The sequence below is a fragment of the Mus musculus genome, chromosome 15 (assembly GCF_000001635.26).
Source record: "Mus musculus strain C57BL/6J chromosome 15, GRCm38.p6 C57BL/6J".
Taxonomy (NCBI): domain Eukaryota; kingdom Metazoa; phylum Chordata; class Mammalia; order Rodentia; family Muridae; genus Mus; species Mus musculus.
This window is the reverse complement of record NC_000081.6, coordinates 76,643,395-76,667,186: the sequence shown is the minus strand read 5'-3', so window position 1 is coordinate 76,667,186 and position 23,792 is coordinate 76,643,395. Positions and strand designations below refer to the sequence as shown.

Here is a 23,792-nt window from a genome sequence, read left to right as displayed (position 1 = left end):
TCATACACTGTCCCGGTGGCAGCACCCCAGGCTTGCACTAGCCCAAGGGACCCACCTGCAGCAGCAGAACTGCAGTGGTGCCTGCGCAGAGCGCCGGCTGTAACAGGCGCGTAAGCTGTGAGTCGCGGAAGGGCACATGAGGCCTCCGAGCTCGCAGCGCCGCCATCACTCCTCCTAGTGCCAGCAAGGAGCGGTTGATTGCCTGGGCCTCACGCAGACGCCGGGCGCCATTCGGGTCTCTCTGGACCGGGCTGGCCACCCCTGCTTTCCACACCCGTTCAGACCCTGCCAGGTCCACCAGGTGCAGTGTGCCTGCAGGGCAAATGAACCGGATGTGGAGGAGACTTTCAGGGAGCTAGAAACTCTGCAGAACTTAAGCACAAACCGGTGGTACCTGTGATACCCTGGGCCCGAGGCGGAGACGCTGCACGTAAAGTCAGCGTAACTAGGGCGTGGGAGCGTGAGCTGTGCTGGTTCATGACAGTGGCTGCTGTAGCTCGGTTGCTTCTCCCCAGACTCAGCATCTGGAGAGTAGAGCATCAAGGCTAACCTGGTACATATATATAGCTCCTGCCCTTAGGTGGCAGTAGACAGGGGCCCTGGAAGGCAGCCTTACCTGGTGCAGGGTTTCCAGGTTAGGTACGTCCCAGTGTGTGAGGCCAGCCACTTGAATTCCCCCCTGCCCTGCAGGTCCCTGCCTTACTACCAGGCGCTCTGGAGGCCCTGTAGCTAGGAGGTCCCTGGTGAGAGAGGGTGGGTTTAGTTGTATGGGTTTTAAAGGTGGCTGCAGAACCCTGGGCCAGGGGCAAGGAGAACACCGCCCACGCATCCCTGACCTGACTGCCTCGTTGTAGATCTCCACCATACTGAGGGTCACATGGTGGTGCCCTCCAGTCCCCATCTCCCGGAACAGCAACTGCAGTGCCCTAGGAGCTATGCCAGGGTCCTCAGGTGGGCCCTGAGGACAGTGTGCAGTGCCACATTGGACTCTCATTCAAAGCCCTGAGTTTCCCTTCCTCCCGCCCCCCCCCCCAAGTGCGAGCTCCAACCTACCTCCATGCTGTAGGTTTTCCCTGTCCCAGTCTGACCATAAGTGAAGATGCAGACACTGTACCCCTGGAGGCAGGACAACACAGCTGGCTCCAGCTGCCTGAAGACCTGGGAACGAAAAACAAGTGGGAGAAGTGTTCTAAATCCTTCCCTATCTCCTTGTTCAAGACCGGGAAGGGTAGTAAGCACAGTCAGCAAAATGAGAGCAACGTGTAACTGCCCTAGTCCCTTCCTCATACAGCAGCTGCCTTAAGAATCGGTGGGGAGGGCTGGTGAGATGGCTCAGTGGGTAAGAGCACCCGATTGCTCTTCCGAAGGTCCAGAGTTCAGGTCCCGGCAACCACATGGTGGCTCACAACCATCCCTAATGAAATCTGATGCCCTCTTCTGGAGTGTCTGAAGACAGCTACAGTGTACTTACATATAATCAATAAATAAATTAAAAAAAAAAAAATTTAAAAAAAAAAAAAAAGAATCGGTGGGGAAGCCGGGCGTGGTGGCGCACGCCTTTAATCCCAGCACTCGGGAGGCAGAGGCAGGCGGATTTCTAAGTTCGAGGCCAGCCTGGTCTACAAAGTGAGTTCCAGGACAGCCAGGGCTATACAGAGAAATCCTGTCTCGAAAAAACAAAAAACAAACAAACAAAAAAAAGTTCAGGGTTGGGCTGGAGAGATGGCTCAGTGGTTAAGAGCATTGACTGCTCTTCCAGAGATCCTGAGTTCAATTCCCAGCAACCATATGGTGGCTCACAACCATCTGTAATGGGAACTGTTGCCCTCTTCTGGTGTGTTCAAAGACAGTGACAGTGTACTCACATACACAAAATAAATAAATATATGTTTAAAAAAGTTCAGGGCTAGGTAGTGCGAAAATGGGAACTACAGGTGAGAAACTTCACAAGAGATACACTTGGTCTGGTTTGTTAGATAGATCACCCAGTGCAGGCTGCCCAAAGCACAGGAAAAAAGTCTAGGGATATGTACATGGCTACAGTTTGGGGTGGGAGATGATGCCAGGGGCGAGTATAAGACAGACAGGAGCAGGTGAGACATCAGTCAGCAGTGAGTCTGTCCCTGCTACATTATACCATCTCTGTGAGAACAGCAGATAGCCTGGGTCTTCTCTGCCAGCTCTGTCCCTTACTCAATTCCTTATCAGCTCTGAGCCCCCATCTTAGTCCCAGAAGCTCCAGCAACACAGTTTATGTGCACATGGAGTCCATGTGTGAGACAAGCTAGGGCAGACTGCTTTTCCATTGGGGTCTGGCCAGAAAAAAGAGAAGAGTAAGATCGGAGTAGGGCAGTGGGGGAGCACCAGGACACCCACATAACCTGTCTGAGGGTCACAAGGCAAGAAGAGGCTCTGCCTATGGGCAGAAGCCTGGGCAAAAGAAGTTCCAAGCTATCATCACCCACAGGATTACAGCCCTGTCTTCACCGCTGGGAAAGCACCAGTGCTCTGCAGCCAGTTCTACAGGAACAGTAACTCATCTTGGACAGGCATTTTCCTTAGCACTCAGCTGGACAGCCAATCCTGCCTCCAAGGCCTTTCAGTGGTTCCCTTCCCTGATGGAGCCTAGCCTCCCACCATCTAAGTATCCAGATGGGCATGGAAGAGGGAATGGGCCTCCTCTGGACCCAGGGGACTCTGAGGAAGGGTCAGGATAGATGCAATGGGTAGCTAGCTGTCACCTCCTCCTGGCTGGCATCTTGAGGAAAGACCCAGTCCAGGCGAAAGCGATGCTGGCGTCCTCGGTAACATGTGGTGATGGTTCCCCCTTGTCCAGGCTCCACGCTCACCAGGCTGGAAGGCTGCCCTTCAGCTGGTCTCAGCCGACACAGGACACGAATATTCCCTGCATTGGGGACCACATCGGCATATTGCCTCCATAGCCCTAAACATAGAGAACTCTTCTATACTGTAGTCACTGGGGCTCCACTCCTAAAGCCAATCTCACCCTTGAGTTCCAAAAGCCGCCCTGAGCATCCAGTTGGGGGTGCTTGGTTCCCTTCTGAGAGTTGAGTCTTAGCCTTTCCAGCTGACAGAGCCCCAAGGGCCCAGGAAACCTGAGAGGAAAACAAAGAAAGGTGTCCAGGTGTCCTAGTGAAGCAGGGTGTTGAAAGCAAAACGGCCATTTGTGGTGGCATACAATTTTCAGTGGGTATGGACCTGAGGCCATCATTCAGGGGGGTCTGAAACACAATCTAGGAATCATACATAGGAATATTCAGTCTATTATCTGTCCTGGGCTTCCCAGCTATTGCCAATTTTCACAGTATAGAAATGAGGACATAGCCAGGTGGTGGCAGCATGTAGTTTTGTCTTGTTTTGTTTTGTTAATTTATCTATTTATTATATGTAAGTACACCATAGTTGTCTTCTGACGCTCCAGAAGAGGGAGTCAGATCTCATTACAGATTGTTGTGAGCCATCATGTGGTTCCTGGGAATCGAACTCGGGACCTTCGGAAGAGCAGTCAGTGCTCTTAACCGCTGAGCCATCTTTTCAACCCCAGCAGCAAGTACTTTAATCCCAGCACTTGGGAGGCAGAGGCAAGTGGATCTCTGAGTTTGAGACCAGCTTGGTCTACAGAGTGAGTTCCAGGATAGCCAGGGCTACACAGAAACCCTGTCTCAATTCCCCTACCACCAAAAAAAAAAAAAAAAAAAAAAAAAAAAGAAGAAGAAGAAGAAGAAGAAAAGAAGGAAAGAAAGAAAGAGCCGGGCAATGGTGGCACACGCCTTTAATCCCAGCACTTGGGAGGCAGAGGCAGGTGGATTTCTGAGTTCGAGGCCACCAGGACAGCCAGGGCTATACAGAGAAACCCTGTCTCAAAAAAGAAAAGAAAAAAAAAGAAAAGAAAAGAAAAGAAAAGAGAAAGACAGACACTTTGGGTTGCTCAGAAATTACTCTGATCCAAGTGTCAACAACTGGCCCACTGGTCCAGGCAGCTCCTGAAGGACGGGAAGGGAAAACAGTAACAGAGGCTCCCCTGGGACAGACAGTGCACAGACTGCTTATAGAAAAGGTACCAGGAAGGGAGTGGTCCTAACCTGGCCCTGAGCCTCACTCAGCGAGCCCTGGCAACTCTGCGTAAAGGTGCTGACCAGTCCTCGGAGGTCCCCACATCCCTGACGAAGGCTGGCCATCCGTGCCCGTAGTCCTAGGGGAGGAAGGCCATTGAGAGGGGGGAAAAGCAGATTGCAGAGCTTGGCCTGAAACCATCTTCTCATCCCTTACCTGCCAGCTGTCCGTGAACTTGCTGCAGCTCCTGTCTGCAGTTCTGCTCTGTCTCCTGCTGGAGCTGCCGGAGGGCCCCTTGAAGGCCCTGCAGCTGCAGCTCCTGGGCCCCCAGCTGTCCCTCCCAAGCCCACTTCTGTCACTGAGGAAACAGGCACCAGGCCCTGCCCCAGACTTCACCCCCAGCTTCCCATCCCGCCTTATCCCTAGGTTCCCTAGGCCACCTGGACTCGGAGAGCTTCTGTGGTGTCCTGGGCCTCTTGAAGCTGGCCCTGCAGCTCCAACAGTGCCCCTGCCTCCTCCTATAGAGAGTGGGAACCAGATGGGGCCACAGAGCCAAACTCAGGAAAGCCAATGCAAACTCAGGAAAGAGTATCCTATAGTTCCAATTCACAGACTCAGGCCAAAACAAGAATGGCTAAATCCATGGTACCCAACTTCATGCAAGGCTCCCTGACCTAGGCTTTTTGCTCTTTGTTTTCCTGAGGTTTCACAGAGAGACCAAGAATGGGGGTGGGGGTGGGGTGATTTTTACAACAATCAACCTCACTGACTTTGTTCATAGTTAGAGATGGCCCCCACCTGAGGAGGTTCAGGTACTGTTGCTGGATACCAGGTGTACAGGAACCTGGGCTGCAGTTAGCATAACAGCCAAATGGCAGAGTACCTGGGAAAGTCTGGGGAGTGGTCCAGGCCCCCAGTGTAGCAGGAGGTCCCGAGTAAGGCTCAAGCTCTGTTTCAAGGCTTCGTTCTCCAATGTGAGGTGCTGGACTCTCTTCTCTGAATCTGTCACCCCCTGACAGAGAGGGATATCATCAGGACCCACCTGAAATTCCCCTGACTTTTCAGCCTGTTTGTTCCCTATGCCCACCCCAAAAGCCTCACCACTCCCAGACGAAGTCTACTCAGCTCTTCTTCCTGTTGCTCCAGCTGTTGTCTCAGCTCTTCCAGCTGTGGAGGAGTCAGAGACAGGACAGAATGCCTTTTTAGGTCTCACACCCACCCAGTCGCTGACAGTCCTTACCTGTCCAAGAATGAGCTGTTCCAACCGCTGCCAAACTCTCTGTTCCTCCTCCAATTGGAGAGGCTGATGTTCCTGGGTCTCATCCCTTGGTACCTCATCCAGGATGGGAGTGGGCTGAGAGGAGCTTTCTTCTTGTGAAAGAGACCCTGGAGAGGGATGAGGCCAGTTACAAGTGAGGAGATGTCTGGCATAGTGAGCAGAGCTAGTTCTGATAGATCCTGCTCCTTCCACTAATGGTGATACTCTTTACAGACCATCTAGAGTGGAGGGCTGCACGGGGCAGGTTGGCTGAGTCCCCTGGAGCAGGGCCTGCCTCCCCCGGGGGCTCCGTGTCCATGCCAGTAGGGCCAAGAGCTGACTTGTTACTGTCAACAGTGGGGGGACTTCACCAGGCTGTGAAGGAAGTAAGAACCAAAGCAGAGGTGTTGGGAGTGAGAGGACCACAGAGGCTAGGGAAAGGAATAATTGCTGGCGACGGTATCGCTCACCTTGCCCAGGTCAGGAGTCGTCCCGCAGCTCTCTTCTGCCCCCAACTGGACGGAGAGGAACTCAGCAAGACGCATGAGTGCCTCTTCCAGGGACACCTCAGCTGCTCCACCCTCCGCTCCTTTCTGGCCATCCTCAGATTCTGAGCAGCCTTTGAGGAGGCCAAGTGAGAAAGGAAAAAGCATTCTGCATTACTAGATGGAGGAGAGGCCTTTCTCCCTCCCGGTGAGGTTACAGTACACCAACTGCAGGTATCCCCCGGACCTTTCCTTCCCCAGCAGCTCCTAGTATGCACCTACCGGCCAGGCTGTTCAGCTCGGACCACAGTTCTGATGTGAATTGATCCGGACGGCGACGACCCCTAGGTTGGCCGCCGCTTTTCTGGGAAGAGAGCATGAGGTGCAAGTGAGGGTACTGGCAGTATGTGCGACCCTTTCGCTTCTGAAATGGGCCAAGGGGTTGGGGCTGAGATCTTTGACCCCACAACAGAGACCATACTGGTCTCTGAACAGCCCTATTTCCCAGAGCAGGTACCTAAGGATTTAAGCTGCACAGGTCAGCCACGACCAAATCTCAGAATGATGGTGGTAACCAACCGTGATGCAGGCCCACTCCGCTCACCTGGGTGGGATCCCCGGGGTCCGAGACCGCCGCAGCCCCGCCATCCCTGCGGAAAAGACTGTAGAAGATGTAGATGAGCAGAGAGTAAAAGGCGTACATGGGGGCGCGGGGCGGCAGAGAGCACCTCTTCGCGCCGCCCCGCGTCCCCGCACCAGGTCTCTGCACCCGCCCGCCGCAGTGCCCATGCGCATGCTCGCGGCGGTCGCCCCCACGGACGATCTTCCACGGGCGGAGGGCCCTCACTGAGGGGCGACTGCGAAGAGCTGCAAAACTTGTACTTAAGGCCCTATCAAGCGGTTTTTAGTCCCTCTTTCGCAAAGACCTCTAGCCGCTGTCTAGTCTCTTTTGGGAATCCCGCATCAAGACCCCCACCAAGAAACGCGCAAGGGAACCGAGCCTTCAGCTCTCAGGTGTACAACCTCTTCTCCCTCGATAGCCCCGCCCAGACTCCACCCCTCCCCGGGAGCCGGACCCAGCCCGGCCCAGACCTCCCCTTCGGTCATAACCTCGCCCCTCCCACAGCTAAGCAATAACCCTTGGAAGCCCCACCCCGGCCCTTCTCACAGCTCCGCCTAGACCCCTCGAAGTGCCGCCTCTTTTCTCAGTCCACGCCTGCTGCCCCGAAGCCCCACCTACATCTCCCGGCTCAGACCCGGGGCGCTTCGCAATGCCAGTGCTCCAGCAAACCCGTGCCGAAGATCATGGGCTGTGACGCATGCCTTTAATCCCAACGCTCAGAAGGCAGAGACAGGCAAATCTCAGTGAGTCTGAGGCCAGCCTGGTCTATACAGGAAGTTCCAGGACAGCCAGGGTAATGTAAAGAGACTATCTAAACCACAAACTAGTACTGAACCTCTGGTCGCCACCTCCGCGCTCCCAGCCCCACCCCTCTAGAGCCTCCGCAGCCCTCCACAGGCCCCGCCCCGCCGCTCTAGCCGGAGCTCCTCTCGTTAGTGGATGTAAGCCGGCTGCTCCAATCCGCGCCTCGGGAGGGCGGGCTAGGAGGCGGGGCAGACTGTTGTGGGCGGGTTCGGGCCTTCAGCTCCGCGTCTCCAGGTGTTGTGCGCTGCCTGTGCTCCGCTGCTGCTTCTTCCCTTCTATCATTCTCAGGCATGGAAGGCCATAACTAGGACCGTGCCCAGACCACAGCAAGAGACAGCTCCTCTTGCCGTTTTGAGTCCCTGGGCTGATACCACGCTTGGGCGCCAAGATTCCAATCCCATTCCCCTTCCCCAGGAAATTAGTCCTTCTTCCTTGCAGGTGAGTCCAGTGACCTCAGGGCTCCAAAAAGTTTGGAACTGAATCTCTTCTAATGTCTACTCAAAGGTCTCTGGAACTCGAGGTTCCTGAAGAGCTCCACTAAGGACTCCAGATCGCCAGCCTCTGTGTGTACTTCTCTCCTAATTTGAAGATTCATTTCCTATCTCCTCAAACTCACTACTATTCAACGTGTCATGGTTTCCAAACCCAGGACTGAATGGAGCACTGTCCTGTCCCACCTGGTATTGGCAGGGGTGTCCCTGCATGCAGCGGTGAGCTCTGTACAGGTGAATATTCTTTTTTTTTTTTTTTTTTTTTTGGTTTTTCGAGACAGGGTTTCTCTGTATAGCCCTGGCTGTCCTGGAACTCACTTTGTAGACCAGGGTGGCCTCGAACTCAGAAATCCGCCTGCCTCTGCCCCCTGAGTGCTGGGATCAAAGGTGTGTGCCACCATGCCCGGCTACAGGTGAATATTCTTACTTTCACAAACTATGTAGATCCCTCCACTAGAAAGAGGATGATGCTCCTCCCATGGGAGGCTGGGACTCCTTAACAGTCCCAAACTCTTTCCTACTTAAAAGTGGCTGCTTTTAAATGGCTTCTTTTCCCTTAACGTGTCTCTCTTTCCCGGTGTCAACAGTCCAGTCGAGGAGCAGCTGCCGGCTTCCTGCTCCAGACCTTTGCTGCCATCATTATGTTGGCCCCAGGGCCGAGCACACATGAAGACTGTCTCGCTGGAGCTTGGGTTGCCACAGTCATCGGTCTGCCTCTTCTGGCCTTCGATTTTCACTGGGTGAATGGGGACCGCTCTTCTGCCAACCTGCTTCTGGGAGGAGGCATGGTGCTGGCAGTGGCTGGTGATCACCTGGGCCCTGAAGGGTGCTCTGTCGCTGGGCAGGCAGTACTGCTGGTGGTTGCAGTGACCATCCTTATTGTGGCTGTTTTCACAGCTAACACTTACGGGATGTGGGGGGGTACCCTGCTGGGTGTGGCAGGCCTCTTGAGCAGGCTGGAAGAAGACAGGCTGCTACTGCTGCCAAAGGAGGATGTCTGTCGTTGGGCCCTGGCTGCAGGTAGTTGGGCCTATTGCAGGGCCCTGCACACACAGCGCCTGCAGTGGGAGTGATTGTAGCACTGATTGGGGCTTCTGTGCCAGGTACTACTATGCCTCCTACCTGCCCACATGTAGAGCCTGTTATAATTTTACTAATGGGCAGAGCTTGGGTGCTATCCCTTCTCTAGTCATGCATGTGTGGAAGTTTACCTAAACCAGAATGCTAACAACAGGTCTTCAGGACACTTGGGGCCTGGGAGGAACATGGTTGTGAGTCAGAGACCTGATTTCCAATAAACGTAAGGAATATACAGGAGTATGGAATTTGTTTATTCTTGAGCTAGCTTCCTAAGGCCTGTAAGGTGATTTCCCTGAGTAAAGGAGTGGGGGATGGGCTGTAAGTAGCAGAAGGTATTATTCACTTTGGCATCCTGGTAGACTTGCCAAGAGAACCCCCAGAGTGCCAGGCATGGTGGTGCAGGTCTTTAATTCCAGTTGGGAGGCAGAGACAAGCAGATCTCTGTGAGTTGTGGGTGGCCAGGCTGGCCTACATAGTGAGTTCCAGAATGGCCAGTGCAACATATAGTGAGACCCTGTATCAAAAAAAGAAAGAAAGAAAAGAAAAAGAAGAAAGAAAAACATTTTTAAAAAAGAAAAGAGAAAAAAAAAAACCAACTTCCCGTGAGAAGAGAGTTTTGGGCCTTGGTTTCCTGGGACACAGTAAATTTGCATATATCCTTGGTGGACCTGGCAGGTGGCCCTCTGGGGCAATGACCTTCACAAACTGATGGCTGTTTTCATAAAGGGCAGAAGAGTGCTATACCCTCAGCGATTCCCAGAAATTGCACATCTCTCTGGACTGACTTGATTACTACCTGTTTGACACCCTCTTGTCTGTGCAAGACATACCTTATAACTTAAAACCCCCTCTTTCTTCTATTCCAACTCTTTCTTTCTTCTACTCCAACTCTTTCTTTCTCCAACTCTGAGGTTGGGACGAAAGAGGTGGGTTAGGGAGTGAACCCAATAATCCTTCGCTGTTCCTGTACTTGCATCTTGTTGACCTTTATACCGTCGCGCAAGAGTGGTGGTAGGTGCGTTTTTCAAGATCCTGCTCTAATACTCCGGTCAGCTAGGCCAGAGCCTTGCACACACAAGCCCGAATTTCTGTACACATTGGCACAGGCATCCCCCCCCACCCCCCGCGCGCGAGCGCGACATGGGAGGCTTAGGGGCGCTTTGCACTCTCGAGGAGTCTGAAGTCTGGGGGCCTCTCCAGACCCCGAAGCTGATGGTACCTCTCCAAGGGCGGACTCCCCAAATCCCCCCACCCCCCGCCCTTCTCCGGATCCCCTCCTGGACCCCACCCCCTTCTGTTCACCTTCGAGGGTGGGTGGGCTCTCTGGCGTCCTCGCTCGTCCATTGGAGGTGGCCGCCGCGTCGTCTTGGCCCTCGCGGCGCTTCCATTGGCTTGCGCGAGGCCCACGTGATCAGGAGGGCGAGGGGGCGGTGGCGTGGGGGGGGGGTCCGCAGCGAAAACAAAGATGGCGGCCGCGCCGGGGTTGGTGGCCGGGGCGGCTGCGGGCCGACGGGCGGGCCAGGCCCACTGAGGCAGCTGCACGGTGGGCAGGCTGCGGGGTCGCCGCGGCAGTGAGAAGCCGGCAAGGGCGCGCGGCGACCCTAACTTCCAGCCGGCGAGCGCGCCGGCACCCGCCCGCCGGGCCGGCCGGCCGTGATGTCCGGCGCCGAGGAGGCCGGCGGGGGTGGCCCGGCTGCAGGGCCCGCGGGTGCCGTGCCGGCCGGGGTCGGGGTAGGGGCCGGGCCTGGGGCTGCCGCGGGGCCGGCTGCGGCGGCTCTGGGCGAGGCGGCGGGGCCCGGGATCCCGGACGAGGCGGCCCTGGCCGGCGCTCGGCAGCTGCAAGAGGCGGCCGGCGACCCCGACGCGCCGCCCAAGAAGCGGCTGCGGGCGGCCGAGGCAGCCGAGGCGGCGGCGGCGGCAGTGGCAGCGGGCAGTGGAAAGCTGGAGGAGCGTCTCTACTCGGTGCTGTGCTGCACCGTGTGCCTGGACCTGCCCAAGGCTTCCGTGTACCAGGTAGGGCCGCCGGCCCGGCCCGGCGCCGCGTTGCCTGGAGGCCTGTGGCCGGTGGCCGGGAATCCTTCCTATCCAAACATCCACCTTCCAGGTCTACGAAACCCCGCTCCTGTCTCTCGAGGCTCCTTATCCTTTCTTGCTCTGAATCTCATTTTCTGTGTTCGATGGTACCCTTTACTCCCCAGTCTGAATTTCCATTCTCCTCCGTAGATCTCTTCACCTTCTGGTTCCTCCAGGGTGCCTCCTTGATAGATTCCACATTCTTTTCAGCTGACCATGTAGAGATCTGTGAACAGGTACCCACCCTTTTCTACTGCTCATCAATACTGTCCCTCACTTCTAGACCCCTGGGTGAAGAAACTTCTTTCCTGGAGACAGGGCTCCAATTCTGGCAGCCACACCCCCAAAAGTGTCCTTCCATATCTGAACAACTAAGTAAATCTTCTTTTGTGCCCTGGGGAGTCAGTCCTGTGTCCTTCTGAAGACCTGGAAGAAAGGAGGGCCTCTCATCCCTTCTCAGTTCTGATCTGGAGGAAGCAATCCGCAACAAACTTTACTGTCAGGGTACTTTCTCCTGCCCCAGCCTAGCCAGTATTTCTATTCGGGGCCACCTCACCCATACCAAGCTGGCTTCCAAGGTTGCCAGTATCCAGGAACTTTGTCCTGCCTTCCCACTTGAAGACCCAGCATGCCAGTCAGTCTCAGAGTCCTGGTCTGTGTGGGTCTAACATGTCCTCTTCCAGGTAAAAGAGAGCAGACCTCTGGTTCAGTGGGAAATGTCTGTCCACCTTCCCCTGGTCTTTCTGCCTCAGTTCCCAGCCTCTTTGAAAAACAGAGCAGAGTCTCTTGTCAGCTTTCTTTGTACTTTCAGGAGCTAAAAGTGGCTGGTGGGGCCTGTTTCCCTGCTTTTCTTTACACAGAAGACCTGGCTGAGGGCCAGTAGAGGTCTAGTCTGTGTAGCCGTTTCCCTCTCCTTTGGATCTCCGTGTTCTTTCTGCCTTGGCTTGTGGTTTTGAGGTGGTGTGGGGTGATCCTGATGACCTGGATGGGGCAGTCACCCTCCTAGGTGTTAGGCCGGGCGAACTGGAGACAAGTTTCCCACAGCTGCTGATTCTAGCACCGGTATTTACCTCTCATTTTAGGGGCCATCAGAACCTGCTCACAGCTAGCCTTTTTCTTGTCTTGGCTTCTCGGCCCTTCTTAGTGGGGGGAGTTCTTCCTTTCCTAGGATTTCGTGAGAATCCAGCAAGACAGGCCAATGGAAGGGGGTCCCAAGGAATTCAGGGGTTTCCCAGTTGGTCCTGGCATGATGGTAGGCCACATGGCATTGGCTCCTGGTCTACACAGAGAGCCACAGTTCTGCTTCTGCCCAAAGTGGCTAATGAGACTAGCTGGTTCAAACCAGTCTACACACTGTGTTAGTTGTTGCTCTGGGTTGGGCATCTGAAGTCAGGCAGCTGAGGGATGTACTAGATGAAGTGAGTGGAGGGGCTGCCTTCCCAGATCCTGACCCAGGGGGAAGGCTGCCAGGTTCTCTGAGATGAGCTGTGTGCATTGACATTGATCTCCAAGCCCTGCCACTAGCCTCCTTCGCACCTCCCTTCTGCCAGGGTAGATACCTAGATGCTTCCCTGTCCTAAGGACTGGGAGAGTCCTCTAGAATATGTCATTTTGGAAGAGTCTTGGGCAAATGCTGGAACTTTGACTGTCCACAGATAGCATGTAAAATGGGAGTGCAGCAAGAAGAATAAGGAAGGGAACGTCCTGGTGTCTAGGAATGCTGCCAGAAACACTTCATGGCAGTCTCCTTACATGTGCCGTACAGCCCTGCCTGGAGGGTCCTGTTGCTGTCTTACTAAGGTACCAGGCAGGCCTCCCCAGGCTTCTTTCCTGGTCTTCTCAGGATCCGAGCACAGACTATCCCTGGTAGTGATCTAGTGTGGGTCATCACCTCTGCCTGCGCTCAGCTCTTCTATCTTCTGCTAGCTTTCCTGTCTATCCCGTGTTGATGGGCTGTCTCCGTAGTTGCCACCTTCAGCTGTTGCTGGCAACATTTGCCTGACCTCAGCAGAACACTTAGCTCCAGGTGGCACCAGCCATGCTGTGCATTCTGGGGGCTGACTCTTGGCTCTGCTGGGGTGATAAGAAGTGGGTAACCATGCTACGTCTGGCACTGGGCTTGGGGGGAAGCTACGGGCTGCTGAGGTTGGCTAGGTGCATGGTAACTTGAGAGTGTTATCCATATGCCACCTGTGAAGCCAGAGAACCTCTTGGAGGCAGACAAGAACAGATTCAGCCTGTGTATGCGGGCTCGTCCACCTGGGCCTGAGACAGCCTTTGGACCTGCAGGGCCAATTCCCATGGGCCATACTCACCCACTGACATATCCCAGACTAGGAAATTTATTCAGGTTGTCTGACCAAGGCCGTCAACCAAGTAGTTCTTATCCCTGGGGCCTGTGTCACCTGCTACAACAGGTGCATGCTTTGATGTTCTCTGTGTGGGTGTTAGGTATATCCTGGGCAACTGGCCCAACAAGGTGTGAAGCCACCTTCCTGAGTCTAGGGAGGACCCTTCTAAAGTCAGGCAGCCACTATGGCAGGTGCCTGGTAGATGGCATGAAGGCCAGAGGCAAACTGACACAAGAACTTCTGGCTAGTCCAGACTGGGCAGATGGACAGGCGGCTTGTGCTGGCCCCCTGTTCTAGATGTATTCATGAGGCCAGCAGACAATGTAGCCAGTCAGTAACTGCACATGGAAGTGACTTCTCTGAGGGAGCCCCAGCCTGTAATGTTGCAGCTTAAGTCCTGACCTACTTCCCGTAGCTTCCTGCTCCAGTCCTTCACATACCGCCCAGTGTGGACTTTTGTAAGATAGACTCAGCCTTGACCCTTTCCTTGGGTGTCAACCAGGCTCAGCCCCTCAGCACTGCATCTGCTAAAGATAGTGCTCCTTCCTCTCAGCCTTCACAAGCCTCTGAGGTCAGGGATCAGTTAAATGGGCCTCTGCCACAGAATACGGTGGTCTGGCTATGTAGCTAGTGTGGGCTCGTGATTTCTGTGGCCAGGGCCCTCTGTCACTGTTCCACTGTTGCTCCTACTTGTTTCCCTTCTGAGCCACCCTCTCCACATCTCTACCCGCCTCCGTGCTTCCTATTGGGCCTGACTGTAACAAGACCCCATCTTGAGGCCTTCTATTCTCCCTTCTGCAAGGACTCCAGTCCTTTCCCTCCCTGGCCACAGGCTGGTTGGCGTGTTCTGCTGTTGTCTTTGCCTCTGAATGCCAGAGAAGACTATCTGGCCGACAGAAAGTCCAGAAAACACTTGTTCCATCTCTGCCCAGGCCCCCTTCTGAGGTTATTTATTGTCCAGGGCCTGGGATGCCCTGGCACTGCTGCTGTTGCTTCTTGGCTCCTCCTCTTCTTCTCCTCCTCTTCCTCCTCCTCCTCATTTGTTTTTATGTATGTGACTGTTTTGCCCACTTGCATGCATGTGCACCGTGTATGTGCCTGTCGCCTTCAGACATCAGAACAAGGCTTTAAATCCCCTGAAGCAGGAGTTGTGGCTGGCTGTGAGCTACAGCAGGTGTTATTAACTGCTGAGCTAACTCTCCAGCCCCTCATTTCCATAGGTCAGGAAAGAGTCTGGAAAAAGGATCGCTTAGGTGTCCAAAGGACTGTAGGCTTCCTAGAGTCTAGGATTTTGTTTTGGTTTTTGGTGTGTGTGTGTGTGTGTGCATATTGGTAGTGTGTTATTTTGAATTGCTGTTTAACTCTAAGCAGTGTTCATTTCTGAGTAAAAGCCACCTTCTAGGGGATAGTTGGGCCCTGTCTGAATCCTGCATGTGGCCAGTCTGGAACTTCAGATCCAGCCTGAGTGGAAGGTTCTTGTCCTTGCTTCCCCCATATTAGATTTGTACCCATGGACAAGGAGCCAGTTCTGCTCAGGTCCATGCTTGACTGTGGAGGCTCAAGAAGTGGTTAACTCTCAAGATGCCACTATGCCTGATAGAGCCATAACTGCATCTAAGACACCATGGGAAACTAGAAAAAAACAGCCTCCAGGTGGCTGAGCAGCACCTTGCTATTAGTGCATTTGGGTACCAGTGGCTCTGTCAAGAGTCTGTGAGTCTGGTACCCTGAGCAGGAGGGCAGGATGTTCATATCGGTCTGGGTACCATCCATACTCTATTTTGGGCCCCCAATGTTTGCAAGGACCATATGTTCTAGGTTTGAAAGATTCTAACTGGCCACAGGGGACTTGCGATCAACTGTAAGTTGAGGAAGACCCATTTCTAAGACCTGTTTGTGGCTCAGGGGCAGGGCTTCTTCTTAACCATAGCTATTCCATCTAGCTCTTTTCACCCGAATGAGAATCCAGCTCAAATAGAACACTCCTGCCCTGGACATGCATAGGCTTAGGATGTGAACTGCCGACAGGCTGGAAGATGGAAGAACTGGATCCTAGCCTGTGGGGACTACTTAGAGGAGCCCAGGACCTCAGCCCCCTGGGGATGGAGCCCTAGAAGCTCTGACATGGGTGACTGCTGGGTGGCGTTTGTACCGAGGCTGCTGCAGTCTGAATGTGAGGCTTCTCTGCAACACATTGCCTCTCCTGTGGTATCCTGTGCCCAGCAAGAAACCAAAACCTGCAGAGAGAAGATGATAAGTCCAAGATGATGCTGGTGGTGGTGTGTGGCTGAGGGATGAACTCAGTCCTGTGAGCTCCAAGTCAGTATCTGTGATAAGAGGGCCTGGAAAGACCTGCAGCGTCATCTTGGATAGAAGTCTAGAATTTACCTGGTTGATGGTGGGATGGTAGCCTGGCCTGGCCATTGCAGGAGCACTTTCTGGAGGTGCCTAGGCACTGTAGCAGACACTGTGGAACCATCTGTGCCCAAGCTTTGGAATAGACAGTGGGCTATATAAGTTAGGGATAGGCACAGGCTGCCCAGCTAAGGCTAACTGTGGCTGCCCAGCTAAGGCTAACTGTGGCTGTCCTGCACTTATATTTGAAGTCTTGCTCAGGAAGTTATGAGAGGGTTCCGGGTTAAGTGCATTGTTTATAGAGAGCTTACCTAGAGACCATATCCTGAGTGGCTGCTAAGTGGCTCTAAGTGGGTGTGTCTTGGTCCTCGGGTAGGCCAGTACACTACAGAACATCCTGGGGCTTGTTCTGCCACTCAGGGCTGTGGCACCCCACTTTCCCTAGACCTTGCAGACTTCTGCAGAGGCCACAGGGACCTAGAAGAAAGCACTATTGCCATGTGGTGTGGAATTGATTGGAGTCTGCAGTTCCCATGAGAATGGTCTCTGTGGCCAGAGCCAGCACAGGCTTAGGTGGCTTTCAGGGTAGGGAGTAGGAGTGGTACTGAGAATTAGTGATAAGATTGGCACCCTCAGCTCCCACTAGGAGGGCCCAGGACTCCTTTCCAAGTCTGCCTGGGCTGATATTAGAAGCAGGTATCCTCAGCCTGGCTTAGAAACCTTGAGAGGATCAGGCTACAGCAAAGGAAAATACTGCCCCTTCTACTCAGACTGGTGAATCCTGAAAGTGACCGCAGACCTGAGCCCCAAGCATCATCTAAGCTTGCGTAAGGTAGCCTGCTCCCAGAAAGCGACTAAAGCTTGTAAGGCTCGTGGGGCTGTGGCTTCCTGGGAATCTCAGGGCTGCTATCTTGCTAAGTGAACTTCCTTTGTTTTTCCTTAAGACAGGGGTCCCACCATGTAGCCCAGGCTGGCCCAGAAATAACTTCATATTCCAAACTGTCCTCAAACAGTCCTGCCTCTGCTTTTGCCTCTGCCTCTGCCTCCTGTGTTCTGAGATTATACTACGCCCAGTTCTGGATGGGGTTCTTGAAGGATGCTGTGTCACACTTCTAGGGGGGGACCCTGAGAGTGCCTCTCTGAAACACATGAACATTTCCTTGTGTTGTATTCCCTCCTGCCTTCCAGAAGGAATAATAGTCACTGTCCTGGGAAGTCCTCAGGAGGATGGGGGATAAAAGATTTGATCAGCCCCTGCTACATCTACACCCAGCTCCAGCCCTGTCTGTTGACTTCTAGAGATGGACTCAGCAGATTGTTTTTTACTTTTTCAACCAAACCTAGGTTTGGTTGTAGCTAATCATTTGGTGTCTCCCTGGGCCTGGGTTCCTCACCAGGCTTCTTCTCTGTCAGCCTTCAGCATGTGGATTCCATCATTCACCAAAGACTCAGAGGACCTGCTGAAGCAGTAAGGTGGCAGCTAAGGTTTACTAAGCAAGGCAGTGATGCAGATGTAGCCTCCTGGCATGGCCAGGTAGTGGCTGCACGTGGCTCTTTCCCTAATGCACACTGTACAGATTACCCTGTACTGACATACTGGTCTCTCCTTTAACACCGTGTGGGAGCCCACCCTGGTATAGCGTTCTCAGTCCATCCTGTATCTGTGGCACCAAATGGTACTCAGTATACATTGAGTCAGTAGGAGACCCAGGACAAGAGTAATTCTAAGTCTGTGTGTATATAAGCAGGGACAGGCTAGCAGTCTGCTCCTGGTGATCCCATTTATATCAACCCAGTTCAGTACCAAGTCTTACCTGGGCCAGTGTAGCCTCCTCCCTGCCATAGGCTCTGTAACATTGATGCTGGGGCAACCTCAGTAGGTAGTTGCCTTCTCTGATTGCAGCTACTGGTTCTTTCTTGTATCGGCAAGGGCTAGATGGAGGGATCAGGGCAGATCTCAGCTGGAACCCCTTCTAGTCCCCACATGAATAGCCTTTTGAAAGCCAAGAAAAAAATGCCTACTTCATCAGTAACCATGATCCCATAAACAGCTGCTGGCTGGGTGCCTCTATCATGTCAAGCCAAGAGCCTGTTAGTCTTCTCTGATAGGTGAAAAAGCCAGGTTCCAAGCCCAGATGTGGTCAGGTCAGTTGCCAGACAGGCCTGCTTTAGATGTACCCAGGGCCCCATGACCTGATAAGACCCCGCTCTTCACAACACCAGAGCTAGCATGACATCTGAAGCAGCTCTCAGTGTATGCTGGATACCAGCAAGGCTTGGGAACCATCAGGTACTCCTCACCTAGCATCCCTCTGGACAACTGGTCTGGCTGGAGCCATCACGAGTGGGAGGGCACATGTGCGTGCAAGCATCCCACAGGTCTGTGAGCTTCACCTCCCTTTCCTTCTTCGCAGTGTACTAACGGTCACTTGATGTGCGCTGGCTGTTTTATCCACCTACTAGCAGATGCCCGGCTGAAGGAGGAGCAGGCCACATGTCCCAACTGTCGTTGTGAGATCAGTAAGAGCCTCTGCTGCCGGAACCTGGCTGTGGAGAAAGCTGTGAGCGAGCTGCCTTCAGAGTGTGGCTTCTGTCTGCGTCAGTTCCCTCGCTCCCTCCTAGAGAGGCACCAGAAAGAGGAATGCCAGGACAGGTAACCATGGTGAAGGTGTGGCCTTGGGATCTGGTCAGCCCTCACCGTCTGGGCCCTGGAGAGCACATATGCAGCCCAGTGATAACCGTGTAGGCCCCAGGTGGTAAGAGCATACCTTTCTACAGAAGACAATTAGTTACAGTTTCCACTAGTTGCTTTCTGGATATGATGCTAGCCCTGTAGGATTCTCTGTGGCTATTGAGTAGGCCCTTGGAAGGTCCACTACACCAGGATCAGTTCAAAAGCTGTAGAAAGCTTGTGTGAGACTCTTGTTTGGCAACCCAGTCCCAACATATAGAAACAGCCACTTGCCGGGCAAGGTTCTGGCACCACAAGCTGTCCTGGAATGAGGCTCTGTGAAGTCTGGTACTATGGTCAGCAACCAGCTAACCCCCAGGCAGAACACCATGAGTACTGGGCCCAGGAGGCATATTGACTACCAACTATAGTGCTTCTCTCTCCTCAGTCTCTTATGTGCTGCTGACATGTGCTCTAAGTGGCTGGCCTCACAATTCAGTGTATCCTACAGAGAACTGTTTGTAGTTGGGCAGAAAGAGTCTCTGAAAAGACTACTGGGCATGACCGTTTGTTCCAGCCACAGAGTTGATCACTATTCTTACCCCCTGCTAGGGTGACACAGTGCAAGTACAAGCGTATTGGCTGCCCGTGGCATGGCCCTTTCCATGAGCTGACAGTGCATGAAGCTGCGTGTGCTCACCCGACCAAGACAGGCAACGAGCTGATGGAGATCCTCGACGAGATGGACCAGAGCCACCGCAAGGAGATGCAGCTCTACAACAGCATCTTCAGCCTGCTCAGCTTTGAGAAGATCGGCTACACAGGTGAGGCATCCCACAGTCCTCTGCATGCCACACGGATGCTGTTTGGGATGAAAGGGCTGGCAGCCAAGGGCAGGGGAGGCAGTAGGCTCTGGGCAGTGGGCACAGGCTGCGCCGATGGGCAGGGAGGTACCTCGGGAAAGAAGATAGGTTGGAGATTTTGCAGAAGGAGGGATGTACCTGCATGGCTCCTATAAATGTCCTTCCCACCTGTCCCATCCCCCCACCCCCTCTGCCCACCACCCTAGCAAGATGACCCCCCCTTCGCTGTATGGGGCTCCACATATTTGGGGTGGTCAGGTCTAATTAGGAAATTGGGTATGTTTTGGGCAGTCTGGGTGTTTGGGCCTTACCTTTGGAGCACGGAGCAAGAAGAGCATTCCATCAAGTCAGATCCTGTCTACAGATGTTCACTGAAGGCTACAGAGCCTCCCGAGGCTGGCAAGAAGCTGTTTGGAGACAGGGTTCCAGAACAAGCTGAGGGTCTGAGCTCAAACTGTAGAACTGGGAATGGATGCCCACAAATGAGTAAGCTGGACCAGGCCAGGCCCACTGGATCTCATGGCTCCCGGGCATCTGTCACCAGCTCTGAACATGTCGGGAGCAAGAGCCAGGCCACACCTTGGGCCAGAGAACACGAAGCACCTGCTGATACTGGGGCCACTCAGGGAAACTCCATTCCCTCTACTGCTCAGCCTGCGGCAGGTGGCCAGCTCAGAGCGCCCAGGGCAGGCTTGGACAGCCAGTCATGCCATGCTGCCTAGACTAGCCCAAACAGGCCTGAGATGCAAAGGGCCCAGGGGCCTGCAGCAGCAGAAAACTATGGCTCTTGGTTAAGAGTAGCCTTGGTTGAGATCTCACGGCCTGCGGGGTCTGGGTAGGCCAGGCCATGTGGCTACAGCAGAGGCTGGGTGGGAAGCCCCGTCCCTGAAAGAAGGACTGGCTGCCTAAGAACCCACACATCCACGGCAGGACATGCCAGCCACAGGACTGCAGAGGCAGGTCTGCCTGCTAAGCGACAGCCCTACAAACAGCCGGGCAGAATCCACATCACAGTGCAACATTGAGGACTTGGCACTCCCCTTGGGCAGGACCAGATACCATATACCCACCTGCTGGCTTTTCTGGCAGCTTTGTATCAGAACCAATAAAGTGCACTTGTTCTCAGAACTGTATCCTGTCTGTGTGTCTGCTTACCCCGCCCCTCTGGGGACACGGGGCTGAGGGTAAGGAGGGTGGCTCTGTGGGTTGGCCACACCTGGGCCACGTGGCCTAATGTCCCACAGCCTGGACTCTCCAGCTAATTGGTGTTAATTCTGTTTGTAGTTGTCCCCCAAAGCTGTGCACTTACATTTGCCATAGTTGCGTTTGCCTTACCTTGTGGCAAGTAGAGCGCGGCGGGCGCGCTGTCTGGGTAAGTGGCCCTCCTCCCTGGCTGAGCCTGTCCTTGGCCTGTTGGGGAAGGCGCCACCCACTGGCCTTCCTCAGCACTAACAGTTGGCTGTCTGGCCCTGTCTGTCTCCACAGAAGTTCAGTTCCGGCCTTACCGCACTGATGACTTCATCACACGCCTGTACTATGAAACACCACGGTTCACAGTACTGAACCAGACATGGGTCCTGAAGGCTCGTGTGAATGACTCGGAGCGCAACCCCAACCTGTCGTGCAAGCGCACACTTTCCTTCCAGCTACTCCTCAAGAGCAAGGTCACAGCACCCCTGGAGTGCTCTTTTCTTCTGCTCAAGGGCCCATACGACGACGTGAGGATCAGTCCTGTTATCTACCACTTTGTCTTCACCAATGAGAGCAATGAGACAGACTATGTGCCGCTGCCCATCATCGACTCTGTGGAGTGCAACAAGCTGCTGGCCGCCAAGAACATTAACCTGCGGCTCTTCCTGTTCCAGATACAGAAGTAAGATGGACCCGGGCACCTGAGGAGCAGAGGGCTGCAGTCCGGTAGTGCTGTCCCACCCATCCCTGGCTTGGCAGCAGCTTCACACAACTATATGATCATTTTAGCAAAGGAGGAGAACAAACAGAATCAAACACTGAGAAAGTCTGCATGCGTGTGCAACCGGGTCCCTGCCTCTGGCTCACCTTCCTCCCCTCTGCCTCCCACCTCCTGCAGGCAGCCAGAGGCTGAGCTGATCACAGTGGAGACAGCACTCTGGGCGCCTCAGGTACAGGTGGTGAGGAGGGCAAGAAGCCACCCTTATCCCAGCTCCCATCCTCACATCGAGGTGGCACGGTGGTTCCCTGGCCGGGCTCAGGGGCCCTGGCTGACTTCAGACAGCATATTTGATTGCAATTAAAAAGGCAGCCTTGTTTCCTACTTTCTGTTTTGTTGGAGGGGGAAGGTGTGGCCGTGAATGGACTTCATGGGAGATTTGGTTTGGCCTGGTGGTCAGAACCTGCCCCGTCGTCTCTGATACCGCACCTATGTGTGCATCCCAGGAAAGACTTAAGAGACACTGCCCCCCCACCCCCCCCACAGTCTTCTCAGAGGGATTGGGACTAAGGCCTGGCCAGTGAGCCAGAAAGGGTTGGCCTTCCCCAGCCGCTGACCACTCAGAGGAAGCAGGACTTGGCTGGTAGGGCTAAACAAATGTTTTCGGAATGCAGGGTGAAATTCTGTCTCTTCCAGGAAAAAAAAAAATCAACTCTACAGGCTCTGTAAGTGATGCAGGTTTAGTGAGAGAGAAGGAATCTGTTTGCTTTACTCAGCACAGAGGGCCAGGTGTCCTCAGGGTGCCCAGGAGGCAGCTACTGTCCGAGGCCTGCGTTTAGTGGTGGCGGGGGCACCACAGGACCAAGGCAGAGCAGCACGGTTTATCATGTAGGCAATGTAGGCCTTCCCCTCACTAGCCCATTCACAGATGCTCTGAGTGGTGGTTGTAAGCAGGACAAGTATTAGGGCCTCACGTACTATGAAGCAGCCGTGCTTGAATAGGGCTAGGCCCTGGTCCTTTTCCCTTGGATTCCTCAGAGGGACTGAGAAGGGTAGGACTTGCCTCCTTCAGTCTTTGCTTAGGAGATGAGGCTCTTCGTCATAGCTTTTCGTTGCTTTAATACCAAAGAACTGGTTTCCTCTGCCCTAACCAGACCTTCACACGCCTCAGAGTAGTCCCTACCAACCCGTGCAAACTGCCCCGGCCTGGGCCTGGGCCTGAGCCTGGGTCTGAACTGCCCTGTGCCTTCCAAACCAAGGGACAGGGTAGCCCTGGACATGTGAGTACAAGTGCTGATGTCCCACCCTGACCTTCAAGAGGGCAAACGGGCTGACAGATGAGGAAAGGACATGGGGTACAGGCCCTGTCTGTTTCCACTTGGGCCCTCCCACCTTCTCATAGGCTGAACGTTTTCAGCACCTAGTTTGGCTTCCTGCATGGGGCTTGTGGGAATTCTCTTCTGCAGATACGGCTTCTGCCTACTACAAAGGAGCCCATGCCAGAGTCAGCACATCCATGAATGCAGTGGCCTTCGATTCCGATATGGCTCCTCGATGTCCTCTGCCCTTAGGGACAGAGGACCTTTGGAAAACAGGCTCCTCTGGGAGTCCCTCTAGATTCCAAGGTGATGGTGTAAAAAAGTAGGGCAGGGCTAGCTTGCCCTAATAACCCATGTGCGAGCGACCGACTCCTAGAAAGCAGCCTGAAGGTCTCTCAGGAAGAGAAGATAGAAGGCTTTTTCCCCACGGCAAAGCCAACCGGGACACAGTGGGCATGAGGAGAAAAGCTGGGCTGGCGGAGGCTCAGAGGCAGCAGAGCTTTGGGTATTTGTATGTGGAGCTGAGAGGCATACCCCAAGGTACATAGGGTTAGAGGCTGTGCCTGGATGAGACCCACCGAGGGGGAAGAGTGTGTCAAGGGGTACCTAGGAGACCTGCTAAGCCGTCCCAGCAACAGGGCCCGTGTGGCCCCTACACTATGACTGACATGTGCAGCTGTTGAGCCTTCCAGCCTAGGGAACCAAACATGGAGAAGACTAGTGTTTCTTGGCTATGCTGGGGACTGGCATACAAATCTTTCAGCACTGTCACTGTGGGCCCTTTATTTAGGGCTGGGGGGCACCATATCTACTGGCTTGTGTCCAGGATCTTGTTACCTTGCTGTTCTAACCTGGTTCTTTGTTGTCTCTGAGGACTGGAGAGGGGTTCGGCCTCAGTAGGTGTTGGGGAGGCTGCCAGAGGGGGCTGCGCGGGCTAAGCCAGGCCTCCCCCTCCTTCCACCTGTCTCATCCCCACTTCCTGTGAGCACCACATCCCTCAGTTTGCCCAAAGTGAGACATTTACAAAACAATAAAAATACTTTTCTAAAGAGCAGAGCAAGTGTTTTTATGGTTGTTGGAAATGACTTTATATGTCAGTTTTTTGTGGTTTGCATTTTTCTTTGAATATTTTCTGTATGCACATGTAGTTAAAAAAAATATTCCAAACCATGTTTTGTCTGTGTTTCCTTACCAGAAGACAGCCTCATGGTGGGGCTCCCTGTGCTCTGTTAGCCTCTCTTGCTGACCAGCCTGTGCCTCATGCCCCAGGCCTATAGCCCTGTGAAGCACCCGGATAGAGAAGCTAGACTAACTCTAAAGGGAAGCTGATTCCACAGTTTGGTCTCTACATTTACTGATTCGTCTCTGACTCACACACAAACCATGGCATGCGCGCGCGCACACACAAGCTAATAATAATAAAGTTTTAAAAAACTG

At 53.9% G+C, this 23,792-nt stretch overlaps 2 protein-coding genes across 35 annotated transcripts in view; one reads left to right on the top strand and one right to left on the bottom strand.

The window, feature by feature from the left end:
* Kifc2 (kinesin family member C2) overlaps positions 1 to 7,403 on the bottom strand; it is an 8,413-nt gene extending 1,010 nt beyond the window's left edge. Inside the window, exons 1-18 of one of the 21 annotated variants that reach the window (NM_001358909.1) lie at positions 7,054 to 7,329; positions 6,422 to 6,479; positions 6,100 to 6,181; positions 5,803 to 5,951; positions 5,569 to 5,707; positions 5,315 to 5,460; positions 5,176 to 5,241; positions 4,958 to 5,086; positions 4,515 to 4,592; positions 4,291 to 4,405; positions 4,104 to 4,213; positions 3,008 to 3,116; positions 2,742 to 2,905; positions 1,054 to 1,158; positions 837 to 958; positions 617 to 740; positions 395 to 524; positions 56 to 312 (exon numbers count right to left, since the gene is read on the bottom strand). In NM_001358909.1, coding sequence (NP_001345838.1) covers positions 56 to 312; positions 395 to 524; positions 617 to 740; positions 837 to 958; positions 1,054 to 1,158; positions 2,742 to 2,905; positions 3,008 to 3,116; positions 4,104 to 4,213; positions 4,291 to 4,405; positions 4,515 to 4,592; positions 4,958 to 5,086; positions 5,176 to 5,241; positions 5,315 to 5,460; positions 5,569 to 5,707; positions 5,803 to 5,877 — 1,869 coding nt within the window. In that variant the 5' untranslated portion in view covers positions 5,878 to 5,951; positions 6,100 to 6,181; positions 6,422 to 6,479; positions 7,054 to 7,329. Of the gene's footprint in view, positions 1 to 55; positions 313 to 394; positions 546 to 616; positions 741 to 836; positions 959 to 1,053; positions 1,159 to 2,741; positions 2,906 to 3,007; positions 3,117 to 4,103; positions 4,214 to 4,290; positions 4,593 to 4,957; positions 5,087 to 5,175; positions 5,242 to 5,314; positions 5,461 to 5,568; positions 5,708 to 5,802; positions 5,952 to 6,099; positions 6,182 to 6,421 lie in introns of all 21 variants that reach the window. The other 20 variants (NM_001358910.1, XM_030248348.1, XM_030248347.1 and 17 more) reach the window with 20 other exon arrangements.
* Cyhr1 (cysteine and histidine rich 1) lies at positions 6,979 to 23,792 on the top strand. Of its 14 annotated transcripts, none has more exons than NM_019396.3 (5): positions 6,979 to 7,232; positions 7,748 to 7,968; positions 18,008 to 18,246; positions 18,877 to 19,088; positions 20,613 to 23,792. In NM_019396.3, the coding sequence occupies exons 2-5, from the start codon at positions 7,876 to 7,878 to the stop codon at positions 21,002 to 21,004; spliced, it is 936 nt and encodes a 311-aa protein (NP_062269.1). In that variant the 5' UTR covers positions 6,979 to 7,232; positions 7,748 to 7,875; the 3' UTR covers positions 21,005 to 23,792. The 14 variants fall into 14 exon arrangements, with proteins under 14 accessions (NP_062269.1, NP_001263251.1, NP_851293.1 ...); XM_006521167.3 differs by lacking the exons at positions 6,979 to 7,232; positions 7,748 to 7,968 and adding exons at positions 10,251 to 10,827; positions 20,412 to 20,499 and having other exon boundaries at positions 20,613 to 20,705; XM_006521169.4 differs by lacking the exon at positions 6,979 to 7,232 and having other exon boundaries at positions 7,428 to 7,968; positions 20,613 to 23,406.